The 12,117-nt window shown below is 47.1% G+C and overlaps 1 protein-coding gene across 4 annotated transcripts in view; it reads left to right on the top strand.

Moving 5' to 3' along the window:
* Nucleotides 1-8,813: 8,813 nt before the first annotated feature.
* LOC149747339 (transforming acidic coiled-coil-containing protein 2-like) overlaps nucleotides 8,814-12,117 on the top strand; it is a 107,126-nt gene continuing 103,822 nt past the window's right edge. For all 4 annotated transcript variants that reach the window (XM_089898267.1, XM_089898268.1, XM_089898269.1 and 1 more), the window contains exons 1-2: nucleotides 8,814-8,992; nucleotides 11,522-11,600. In XM_089898267.1, coding sequence (XP_089754393.1) covers nucleotides 11,568-11,600 — 33 coding nt within the window. In that variant the 5' untranslated portion in view covers nucleotides 8,814-8,992; nucleotides 11,522-11,567. The remainder of the gene's footprint in view (nucleotides 8,993-11,521; nucleotides 11,601-12,117) is intronic.

Raw genomic sequence — 12,117 nt, forward strand, 5'->3', positions numbered from 1 at the left:
GGTTTGTAACATGGGATGCTCAGAGCATCACCCTCAGAGAGCTATAGGGTAATGACACTTAGTCTGGCATAGACCAAGGTGACACTAGGGGCCACCAGTCAAGGGGCTGTTCTTGTAAATTGTCGTTTCACTGCTGCAGAGAGATTTGATCCATCTATCAGTCCTCCCTCATGTGGCATCCTTTGTGATGTCTTCAAGATCTTCAAGATGGCCAGCCAGAGTTGGGTGCAGCCTGGTATGAAGGAAAGTTCTAAGGACCCTCCAGGGGAAATTTTATCATTTAGCTTTTACCATGTAATAAACCACCCCAAAACTTGGTGGTTTACAACAATAACCACTTATCTAGCTTCTGATTCTGTGGATTGGCAATTTTGGCTGGACTCAGCTGTGGTCCCTCAAGTGTCTGTGGTCACAGTGGGCTGGCTAGCTGACCACAGCTACCACTCATCCGTCATGAAGCTGAGAGAGGATGCTGATTCAACGCAGTCCCAGAACAAGGCAAACTTAGGTTGGTGCTTGAGTAAGGCTTGCAGCCCAGTCTAAGATGATGGTCCATAAAGTCAGCTAGATCGTCCATGTTGGTCCTCAGGCCTCACCACTGGCCATTGCCCAGCCCATGCCTAGTTGTAGTCAGTATTGTCCAGAGCCGTTATTTCAGCTCTCATGGAATCATGGGTGGGATCTAGACTATGGAGCAATAGAAATAACTTTCCAGTGATGCAGTATACCTCTCTCCAGAAAAGATGCCTCAGCTTCCCTGGTGGCGCGGTGGTTGAGAGTCTGCCTGCCGATGCAGGGGACACGGGTTCGTGCCCCGGTCCGGGAAGATCCCACATGCCGCGGAGCGGCTGGGCCCGTGAGCCATGGCTGCTGGGCCTGCGCGTCCGGAGCCTGTGCTCCGCAACGGGAGAGGCCACAACAGTGAGAGGCCCGCGTAAAAAAAAAAAAAAAAAATCGTGCTAAAAAAAGAAAAGATGCCTCAGGATGAAGTGAGTTTCCCATCACTGGAGGTATTCAAGCAGAGATTCCATGATTATTCACAGGTTCTGGTTTAGAGGTTCAAAACCTAGAGGGCATCACCACCACAGGTACCTGGCCTCTGTCCCAAAGAACCAGATTCCAGCTCATGAACTAAACCTTTCAAGACCTGTCTCAAACATTGTAGGACGTGATTGCCAGTGGAGGCCCCAGGTCTCCCCATTTAAAAAGCAGCACAGGGAGGCAAAACTCGCCTCATACGAGAATCCTCCGCTCTCCATCCTGACTGCTTGCTCTGGCACAGTCCTTGCCCCCGTTTCTGATCCTGCCAACATGATTGTGCTCGTAAGTTCGTCTCCCATTCATAATTCTCTGGTTTCAATACCTTCCTGCTTGATCTAACCTGCGGCAGGTTTATGCTAAGTCCTACCCACCTCACTCTATAACTTCCTCCACTATCCCAGGCGGAGACAAGATATACAAAATGAGAAATGTATTTTTAAACAGCGAAAACTTGGAGACAACTTAGTATCCACTGCAGCTATTAAATATGATACTGTAGCCATGGGGAAACGTTTCTGATATGTTACTGTTAAATGGAAAAAAAGAAGCAGTTTCAAAAAGAGCACAAACAGTATGTATGCTCTCCAATTTCGTTTTGTGGGTTTTATTTAAGTTTATAAATATATGCTTACCCCAGGTGTCAAATGGGGTCTCCCTGACCTTTTACACTCAAGCTCAAGTCCATGACCGGGGAATCTCCAAAGTCCACTCCCAGATTTCTGTGAATTCCCCAAAGTTTATTTTACACTCTGGTCTCCTCTACATTCAGGTTCCTACTTTATGCTGTCTCTGTTCCATATTGTATTGACCCAAATAAGAATAAAGTGCAGCCCTTTCTTCGAGTTCCAAACCCCCAATCCCAGCCAAAAACCAAACAAAGCAAAACACAGTACTAGCGAAGCATTCATGAATGTAGCGTGAAGATCTGTGGGGAGAGAGGAGAGCTTTGCACTATAAGAACCGAAAACAACTTCAAAATGCCATTAGGCATTGCTGTGGTTCAAATGTCCCTGGTTCCTCATTTCAGGGGAAGTTCCACCGTCCCTTTACCTTATCATCCTCTATCTCACACCAAAGCCCAGGTTCATCTCCTCCAGCCCTCAATTCCTTTCTCTGACCCTGTGACCTCTTCTCTGACCTTCCACCTCTGGAACCAAACCCCAAATACTCTCATTTCACATGAGGAGCAATGTAACCAGCTCCTTTTACTGAGCTTCAGCTCCTGCCAATACTTTGCACCTACACAAATTACATCAAGTTCCTTTCCTAAATGAAGATTGTTCCTTCCCAATAGGAATTCTGTGCTAGGCTTAAGAAGCCCAGGCTAGCCTGCCGGAGGATGAAGGAGAGCTGAGAAGCTCTAGCCAACAGCTGAGGCTCTTTACATTTGGGCCAGTTACCTAAACTCTCTGGCCTTAAGTTCATCACCTATAAAAGGAAAGCCTTAGATTAGGTCACTGCTTCTCCACCGTAAGCCAGTGGCCCACTGCCGGGCAGACAGGTTACAAGATTTCGATATCCTCAACTCTTGGTGTGGCCAGGTCAGGCCTGGGCAGTGGATGAGCCATACAGCAGCCTTGTCCCAAGTCAGGGTCTGTATTAATGTGATTGTATTATGTGTGTCACGATGTGAAAAGGTTGGGGAGCCTTATAAGTTAGAGCTGTATTCCCTCCCAATTCTAATAGCTCGTGATAGAGACTGACATCTGGATGACAGAAGGTCCAGGTTGTGATTGGGTGAGAGCTTGTTGTTGGTGATGGAGAATCCTAAATAACTTCTTTTTTTTTTATGAATTTATTTACTTATTTTGGGCTTTGCTGTGTCTTCATAGCTGCGTGGTCTTTCTCTAGTTGCGGTGAGCGGTCTTCTCATTGCAGTGGCTTCTCTTGTTGCAGAGCATATGCTCTAGGCACACAGGCTTCAGTAGTTGTGGCACATGGGCTCAGTAGTTGTGGCTTGTGGGCTCCAGAGCGCAGGCTCAGTAGTTGTGGCGCATGGGCTTAGTTGCTCCACGGCACGTGAGATCTTCTCGGACCAGGGCTTGAACCCGTGTCCCCTGCATTGGCAGGTGCATTCTTAACCACTGCGCCACCAGGGAAGCCCTGAACAACTTCTTATTAAAGTTAAAGCTGATGAGGGACTGAACTCACTTTACTCATTCATTTAACTGAACACATATTTATTGGGTTCCAATGCAGAGAGTCGTGAACCAGGAGAAAGATTTGTATCCCAGTTCTGCCAGCATATCAGGCACGGTTAAGTCAGAAGACAGAAACGTCCCAGTTATTTAACAGAGAGAATTTAATATAAAGGATTGTTATCTAGGTAAATGCAAAGGCAAAAGGCAAACTCTACAGGATGACGCAACATAGCCACTGCAGGAAGCAGTTATCACACTTAGGGCTTAGAGAGCAAAGGGAAGTGGGAATTATTATTTAGGAGCTTGGAGGGGGTGCCCCACAGAAGGGAAACTCAGACCTCTGTGGAGGGATTTGCAGTCAGCTGTGGCTGATGTCCACGAGGCTAGCTCTCTAAGAGTTGGGAGAATGGCAAACTGAACCCCACTGCTGCCCCGGGAGGGAACTGTTGCTGCCACAGGGGAGAAGTGAGGTTGGGGTGATACTCCCAGAAGCAGGAAGCAGCCAGGAAGGAGTGTGCCCTGCTTCCTCCTTCCTCCTCTGGCTTCCGCCTTCCCCTGGCAGAGCCTCACGTGGAGCAGATGGCAAAGCAGAAATGGGGTTTTCAGAGCCTCCCAGCATCTGAATATAGTGGTTTGGAGCTGAGAAACAAGAACTTAATAATTGACCTGGCCGCTCACCAGCAGTCTTGTGTCTGATCTCTATGGCGTGAGAGCAGGTGATTTCTAAGTTCTGCGAGAGTGGACTTTTCACATCAAAGTTTCTCGGTGCCCTCAGAGATGGGAGAGGAAAGAAGACAAGTGGCTAAGGGGAGAGTATGAAGGAAGAGTTGTCATTTCACTTAAACCCCCTGGAGCAGCCACGTCCACGGTGCCCACGAAGGGCCCCTGCTGGAGCAGAAAGCAGGCAATGTCTCTTAATAAATCCCTTTCCCAGGCTACGGGCGTTTGTTTGTATTCAAACAGGAACATGATAACAGAGCTATAAGTAGCTCGGCGCTCAGCCGTTCAAGGTAGGGAGTTAGAACAACTGAATTCAGCCACTGGAGGGAGAAGCTGAGGCCTCCTGCCTGCCTGGGATGAGAGTCGGCGCCATCTGTGGGAACAGCAGCTGACTTAGGTCACTGGGTTTGTCAAGCAGCCAAAGGAGCTGCTAGGTCAGGTGAACCTGAGCTCACCCCCAGAGCAAGCATAACCTCCCAGTTGTGCCTCCCATATCCTCAGCTGACGCAGGACCTGAATGGCTGGAGGCCACTGTGACTGGAGAGCAATGCCGTGCAGGAAAGGTGGGTCTCATCTGATCTTGCTGGGCTGGTCTGGAGGCGACTCCGGAGCCTGCAGAGGTCTTGTCAGGGGAGGCTGCCTGTTGGAAGCAAGCCTGTCTGAGTCCAGTTCTGGTTGCAGCCCTTGCTTGCTGTGGGAGGATGGGCAGATCATCTCTACCCTCTGGCCTCCGCTTCCTCGTCTGTGCTGGAGAAGACGATCTCCGCGCTGCTTCCAGCACTAACAACCGAAATGACTCAACGCAGAAGAATCCAAACGTATTGAGTCTTTAAAACAGATACATTTTTCTCATGTACAGAAAAAGAGTTTTTAAGATAGAGAATTAAAAACCCTGAATAGAAAACTCGATGAGATTGTCTGATGTATCAACACATCCCAATAGATTGCTCACAGGACAGTGGGAGTTTGGCTGCGAAACCTCTCTGAGCCCACGTGTTACCATCGATGAAACGGGGCCTGCGTGATCTCGTCTTCGCTTCCGCAGCATCTTGTACCTCCCACCCCGTACACAGCAGGTAAAATGGGGCATCAGCTCAGACACCACAATCTGGGTTCTGAGCCACGTCCTCCACCCACATGCTGCTCTGCACAGTTTAGCTGCCGTGCTCGTTCTCCCAGCTCCATCCCCTCTTCTTTCAGACTTGGCTCCAGGCCCTGTTTCCCCAGTGGTGCTCCTGGCCCTTCTCAGCAATGCTTCTGGCTACCCAACCCCGTTAGGCTATCCCAGCCTCGGTGGTTCATCACCAGCCCAAATCTTACCTCCTACCCTCTTCTAGATCAGCGAGGGGGATCCATAAGCTGGAGCCTTCCCAAGCAACTCCAGTTGCCAACAGCTAGAAACCCCATGCTCTGCTATAGAGGTAAGTAAGCGAGCGATAAAGGCAATCAATTACCTTTGAACACTTGCCAAAAGTCTTCCAAGGTGGCAGCATTGCACTGTTCATCGAATGCCAGGGTTGGGGCCCTCAGCCTCCAGCCTTCCTTTTCCTCTCTCCTGGGCTTTGGCCATGCGACTTGACCTCTCTGGGTTTCAACTGTTCATCCATAAAAAAAGAAAAAACCTACCTCATGGCTTTGCTGTAAGTGCAAGAGAACACAGGGACCTCAGGCTTGGCACGTAGAAAGAGCTCAGTATTTATGGAATAGACGTGTAAGTAAATGAATGAATCAAAGACTGTCCCAGTTTATATTTGCAGCTGTGATGATGTGACGCCAATACACCAGTTGAAAAATAAAAATTCTCCCAAACAACTATCATTTAAAATGAATTTGATATTTGAATCTACTGGAGACTAGGTTGAGGTTTAGCTGGCTGTCTGGACTCTGTACACAGAGCAAGTGGGTAGAAGAAACCTTTGTGGATTCAGTCTTGCTTGTGGAAAACCCCCTTGAATTAATTAGAAGCCTAAACCATGGATCATTTTTGAAGAAGTACAGCTTCATTTGCCCGGGGATATAGAGCAACTCTAGCTAAATTAACATCGGATGCCCAGCAATGGCCACGTAGAGGGACAGGATTGGAATGATGGGTCACTTGCCCAGCAAATATTTTAATGGAAATTGCTTGGCCCAAGTTCTTGAAATCGTGAACTTCTTATTGAGCCTATGTTATAAATAGTCTTCACCAACATCTGGTTCTTTCAGTGCACAAGTCAGTTTAGCTGATGTACTGATTTCTAATCAGTAGCATCAGAATTCATGATTTTTCTGAAGGGATAAAAAAAGAAGGCAACCTAATCTTTGTTTCACTGCGGGATTTGCTTGTTGGGGGCTCCAAAGAGACCCACTGCCAGTAGTAATATAATAGCCAACAATCTATCTAGTTCTTAATCTATTGCAAGAGCTTTATGGAAATTATCTCACCACAGTCACATGAGTTACATATTGTTATGATTCCCATTTTATTTTATTTAATTATTTTTTTGGCTGCATCGCACAGCATGTGGGATCTTACTTCCCCCACCAGGGATGGAACCCCTGCTTTGGAAGCGCGGGGTCTTGACCACTGGGCCGCTAGGGCAGTCCCTGATTCCTATTTTAGAGATGGCAAAACTGAGCACAGAGAAGTTAAACGATTTGCTAAAGTTTATACATCAGGTGGGTGGTGGAGTGGCGTTCACAGGGCAGCGGTCACGACCCTATCCTCCCTCCGAGGCGAGCTTGTCCCAGAGACAGATGAAGGAATTCACATACACGTGCGTTTAGCCATCTGTGGCGGGAAGTGGAAAGCTGGTCCCTTGCTGGATGTCCAGCTTGGAAGAAAACAGCATGAAGAGAATGAAGCTGATCAGCAGTGGTAAGACCGCTGTTGGGGTCCCGTCAGAGCAGTGCCTCCAGGAAACGGAGTCTTGACTAAGAAATATGGACACTCTGGATTGCGTGGTGCCCGGCCTCTGGGCCTGTCCCCTGTGTCTGCGGACTCTGTCATTATAAGAGACAGAGCACTAGGTCCTGGGCTGGAAGCTGAGAAGTCTGTGCATTCATTCACGCTCTTCCCCAGTGGCAGTGGCAGCCTCTGGTGCCCGTGGTGTCCAGGACAGCAGTGAGTGATAGGACAGGTGTCAACGACGATGCTCAGTGTTCAGCAGCCGTGGTAGTGGTGGTCCAGGGGCCAGTGGCAGCAGCAACAGGTGAGGCTGCAGAGCTGCCCGAGGGAGTGGTCTCTGGAGGGCATTTCACTGCTGAAATGTACACAGCCGAAAACGGAACACTGAATATTCCCCACCTTCAAAGTCCTTACCCTTACGGACTCTGCCACTGTGGTTGGCCATCCTCTCTCCCTCCTTCGCCTCTCTCCTTAGGAGTGAGCCCCCGACTCTCTCGTTCTCTTTGTCAGGGTTTTTTGCTATGTTTGCTCACCTGTTGAAGACTTGCTTGGGACCTTTGTTCATTCCCGACTGGCTCATCCAAGATATTTTGCTTGAAAAGATTCTCTTCCCTAGAAAAATTCTCTTTTGATTTTGTGATGGGGGGGAGGGAAGGGGGCGAGGGTAGGCAAAGGTTCTTGTTTCGTATCCCTTTAATCCTCAATTTTATGGAAATCTAGTGTTAATAAACACAAAAGCAGTCATTTTCAAGCTTTTTCCCCCCAGTAGATTTATTTTTTCAAGCAATATCTTAGGCAGAATCTCAAGCTATGAAACATCCTCACTTTAAAAAATTGAGTTGAAACTCACACAACACAAAATCAACCATTTCAAAGTGAGTAATTGAGTGGCATTTGATACATTCACAATACTGGTATCTGTCCCTCTGGATTTACCTATTCTGGACATTTCATGTCAATAGACTCACACAGCATGTGACCTTTTGTGTCTGGCTTCTTTCACTTCACATATTTTCAAGGTTCATCCAAGTTGTAGTATGTCTCAGAATCTCACTCCTTTTTATGGCTGAATAATGTTCCATTGTATGGATAGATCACAATTCGCTTATCCATTGTCTGCGAAACATACACACTTCTGTTCTGTTTGAACTGGAAGTGGGGCACTGAGATCCCCCTCCACGTCCAACGTTCCCCTCCAAGGAGCCCCTGACACTCCTCTGAGCTTGGTAGGACATCTGGTCTCCAAGAAACCTTTGATGAAGTGCTAACTTTTTTCCCTGGAGGGCTGCACCGTGTGGCAGGTGTAAGGAGCTTCTGCAGAATGAATGAAAGTCTCTGCCACTACAAAAAATATATGTATATATATTGAAATGGACTGCATTCGTGCAAAAGAGTGGCTAATTGTTAATGACCGGAAACCAGAGAGGAAGGAGGCTGCTGAACAGAAGGGTCTTTGGTGGCTGCCTTTCTTCAGTCCCACCTGAGAGCCGCAGGGCCTCGTCCACCCTGGATGGGCAGGTCTGCCTACCAGCGACCTGGGCAAGCCTGCTGCTTTTTACAGCTTCACTTGCTGAAACTCAAGCCACGCCTGGGTAAGTACATTCTGCACACACCACAGCATAAACAGGTACCAGACTGCTGCGTCATCATGTTTCCACAAGTTTTCTTCGTCTTTCCGTATTATTTACGGCAGAATTCTCCCAGGTGCAAACAGGAAGCCCTTGGAGCATTTTCCTCCTCTCTAGAAAGAAAGGTTTGTCTCCTGCTCTAAAGCATAAGGACAAGCGAGTGACTCATGGCACCCCTGCTCCGGGAGCAGGACGGTCCGGCTCCCCTAGGTGCGGCCAGTCAGATCACAGGGGCCGGTTTTAGTTTGGATAAGCCTTTTCTGAAAGGAGCCCTGCTAATGCACTAACAGGAAAATCCTCTGCGTGAAAGGCCCTGGCCTCGATGGGCTGGGAAGTGCTGACCGCACGTTTGTATGTTCACTGCGGCTCTGCTCTGGCTCTGCCCAGGTATGATGCGCCTCTGATTTGTGTCAGCGTCGTGGGTGGAGACTGGGCTGTTTTCCCAACTCGTTGAGGTGGGTCTGGGCCTCTGCTTAGACCTTGCTCGCTTCTGAGTGGTGGAGGAGAAAGTCCAGTTGCTGACACACAGACTTTCCAGGGGCCTCGGCCTCCAAAGTCACAGACCGTCCGTGACTGTAAGTAGATGGCAGAGTCCCACAGAGCGGTACTTCTTCTCTGGTCTTGGGGAAGCCGGAGGAGGGCAGTTCTAAAGGTTACCAGGAGAGAGTTTTGAATGCAGCCAGGCCTTCCCTCCGGGGGTTTTGAAATTTACCCTGAGCCAGAAGTAGTTTTAAAAGCCAGTTTAAAAATCTAGTTCAAGTGTTCTGATTCTTAAGAAAATTATTGAATTTTATTTGGTGAATGAGTTTCAAAAATTAATGTTACATCGAATCACATGTATTTCCAGCTGCATGTGGTTCAGCCTGGCCGGTACAAGGAAGTTATGATAATGGATGAGGCACAATGATCGTAACACTCAACATTATTTCCTAATGAGGCATAATTTTGCAAATGAACAGAAAAAATAAGCTGAAGTGATTGATTTTAAATAAATGAAAATTTTTACATTCTGTAAGTGAGTATATGATTCATTTTTTTTTTTTGGCCATCTTATAAACAGCAAATGGCAGAAAGGATTGAACAATTGCAACTTTTTGATCAAAGGGTTAGGAGGGAGAGAATTGATCACTACAGTGACTTCACTCATAATTTTCTCAGTTTGGGGGCCTTGTTCAAAATACTTATATTTTACTTTCCCGTGACTGTTGATTACATATAGTACATGGTAGCTACTCACTCAATTTTGGTTGAATGGCTAAGCAAATCAATGGACACATTTTATTTTGAGTTAAGTCCATCACTGAAGTTTTCTGAGGAAATGCTATGATGACAGCCATCCTGCTGGGAAGAAATCTCGAATCAGAAGGCAGGAGACTGGGTTCTGTTTCCAACTCTGGCCTCCCCAAACTGGGTCTTTGGCAAGTCCCTGGCCTTCTCTGCAGCCTCAGTTTCCCCACCGGATCACACTGGTAATCTCTAAGGCTCCAGCTCGAAAAGTCTGTAATTTATTTTAGTTATTTATTTATTTATTGAAGTCTAGTTGATTTACAATGTTGTGGTAATTACTGCCTGTACAACACAGTGCTTCAGTTATACATATATATATATTCTTTTTTAAAATATGCTTTTCCATTACGGTTTATCATAGGATACTGAATATGGTTCCCTGTGCTACACAGCAGGGCCTTGTTGTTTATCCACTCTATATATAATAGCTTATATCTGCTGACCTCATCCACCCACTCCATCCCTCCCCCAACCCCCTCCCCCTTGGCAACCACCAGTCTGTTCTCTATGTCCATGATTCTGTGTCTGTTTCACAGATGGGTTCATCTGTGGCATATTTTAGATTCCACATATAAGTGATATCATATGGTATTTGTCTTTTTCTGACTTACTTCACTTAGTATGATCATCTCTAGTTGCATCCATGTTGCTGCACATGGCATGATTTTGTTCTTTTCTATGGCCGAGTAGTACTCCTTTCTGTATATGTATCACATCTTCTTTATCCATTCATCTGTCGATGGACATTTAGGTAGCTTCCATGTCTTGGCTATTGTGAATAGCACTGCAGTGAACATAGGGGTGCATGTATCGAAAAGTCTATTATTTTATTTATTTATTTTATATTTTGGCCACGCTGTGCGGCATGCGGGAATATTAGTTCCCCGCCCAGGGATGGAACGTGTGCCCCCTACATTGGAAGCGCGGAGTCTTAACCCCTGGACTGCCAGGGAAGTCCCTGAGAAGTCTGTGATTTATAAGCTTTCTGTAACTTAGTTTCTCCACCTAGATCAAGTGAACAAAGAGTCCTGATCCTGCTATGCTATGGGGTCTCGTGGAACTCTGTTGGCGATGTCAGCAGATGTCCTGGGTTTCTCTGTGGGCTGTGTGGGAAACATCCTCATTATGATGACGATTAATAAACAACGTCACTAAGTAAGCCCAATGAAATGACTCTGGGTGTCCAGACAGCAAGCCGCTTTACATGATTATTTATTCCTTGTCTGGCTACAGCTACGCATTTTCCTCAGCAAGAAAAACATGCTGCCTTCATTGAAATATGTGCAGAAGTGAAACTGATTTGATGAAACAAGTGTTTAGAGAAAAAAATATGAAAACCACATGTTTTTGAAGAGCAGTGGATTTCACGCCTCCTAACATTGGACACCCAGCTCTGCTGTCCTCGACAGTGGGCAGCCAGCCACACTCTGGATTTCCAAACCGAACACAATTAGAAACAGAAAACATTCCAATAGCGGTGCTCCTCAAGCTGTCCTTGGCAAACGGGCCCCTTTTGTCACTCCGTTTGTAGGTATACATATACGTGCACATTGGCGTTAGGTCAGAGGCTCAGCAACAAACTCGTCTTACAGAAGTGTCTGCCAACCCGAGGGAATAAAGGCTGGGAATAAAACACCAGCCTGTACTGCTGGGTGGCACGTCGCAAAGGAAAACCCTTCAAAAGCAATTTTCCATGTTGTGACTGCAGAGATAAACACTTCCCATCATCTGGTTTTTGAGTTTGGGGAAATGAGCAGGTGGAAAAATCCTCAGATCTTCTTCAATTTTACAGATGTATACCCTTTTGTTTCTTCCAGTCACCACTGATCAAATCCGAAGGGACGCTGGGCACCCTGAATCACCATGGGCAACGAGAACAGCACCTCGGGCAACCAGGTGGGTGTCACGGGGCTTCCCCTTAACCTACACGGGTTTCTTGAGTGACATTGACTAGACTTTTTTTTCAGCATCTCCTCTCTGCCCAGGAAGGAGTGAACTAAAACTCAGATTGTGGCTAGATACATGTGGGCATATTCATATCCATGTAGGCATTTTTCATTCCATTTTCAGAATTCTCATATTAAGTCTAGCCCTAATTTTATTTTATTTTTTAATTTATTTTAATTTTATTTTTGGCCGTGTTGGGTCTTCGTTGCTGCGTCCTGGCTTTCTCTAGTTGCGGCGAGCGGGGGCTACCCTTCGTTGCGGTGCGTCGGCTTCTCATTGTAGTGGCTTCTCTTGTTGCAGAGCACGGGCTCTAGGCACGTGGGCTTCAGTAGTTGTGGCACACGGGCTCAGTAGTTGTGGCTCACAGGCTTAGTTGCCCCGTGGCATGTGGGATCTTCCTGGACCAGGGCTCGAACCCGTGTCCCCTACGTTGGCAGGCGGATTCTTAACCACTGCGCCACCAGGG

The sequence above is a fragment of the Delphinapterus leucas genome, chromosome 16, assembly GCF_059928025.1.
Source record: "Delphinapterus leucas isolate spDelLeu-1000000601 "Yukka" chromosome 16, BTC_Dleu_Yukka2, whole genome shotgun sequence".
Lineage (NCBI taxonomy): Eukaryota > Metazoa > Chordata > Mammalia > Artiodactyla > Monodontidae > Delphinapterus > Delphinapterus leucas.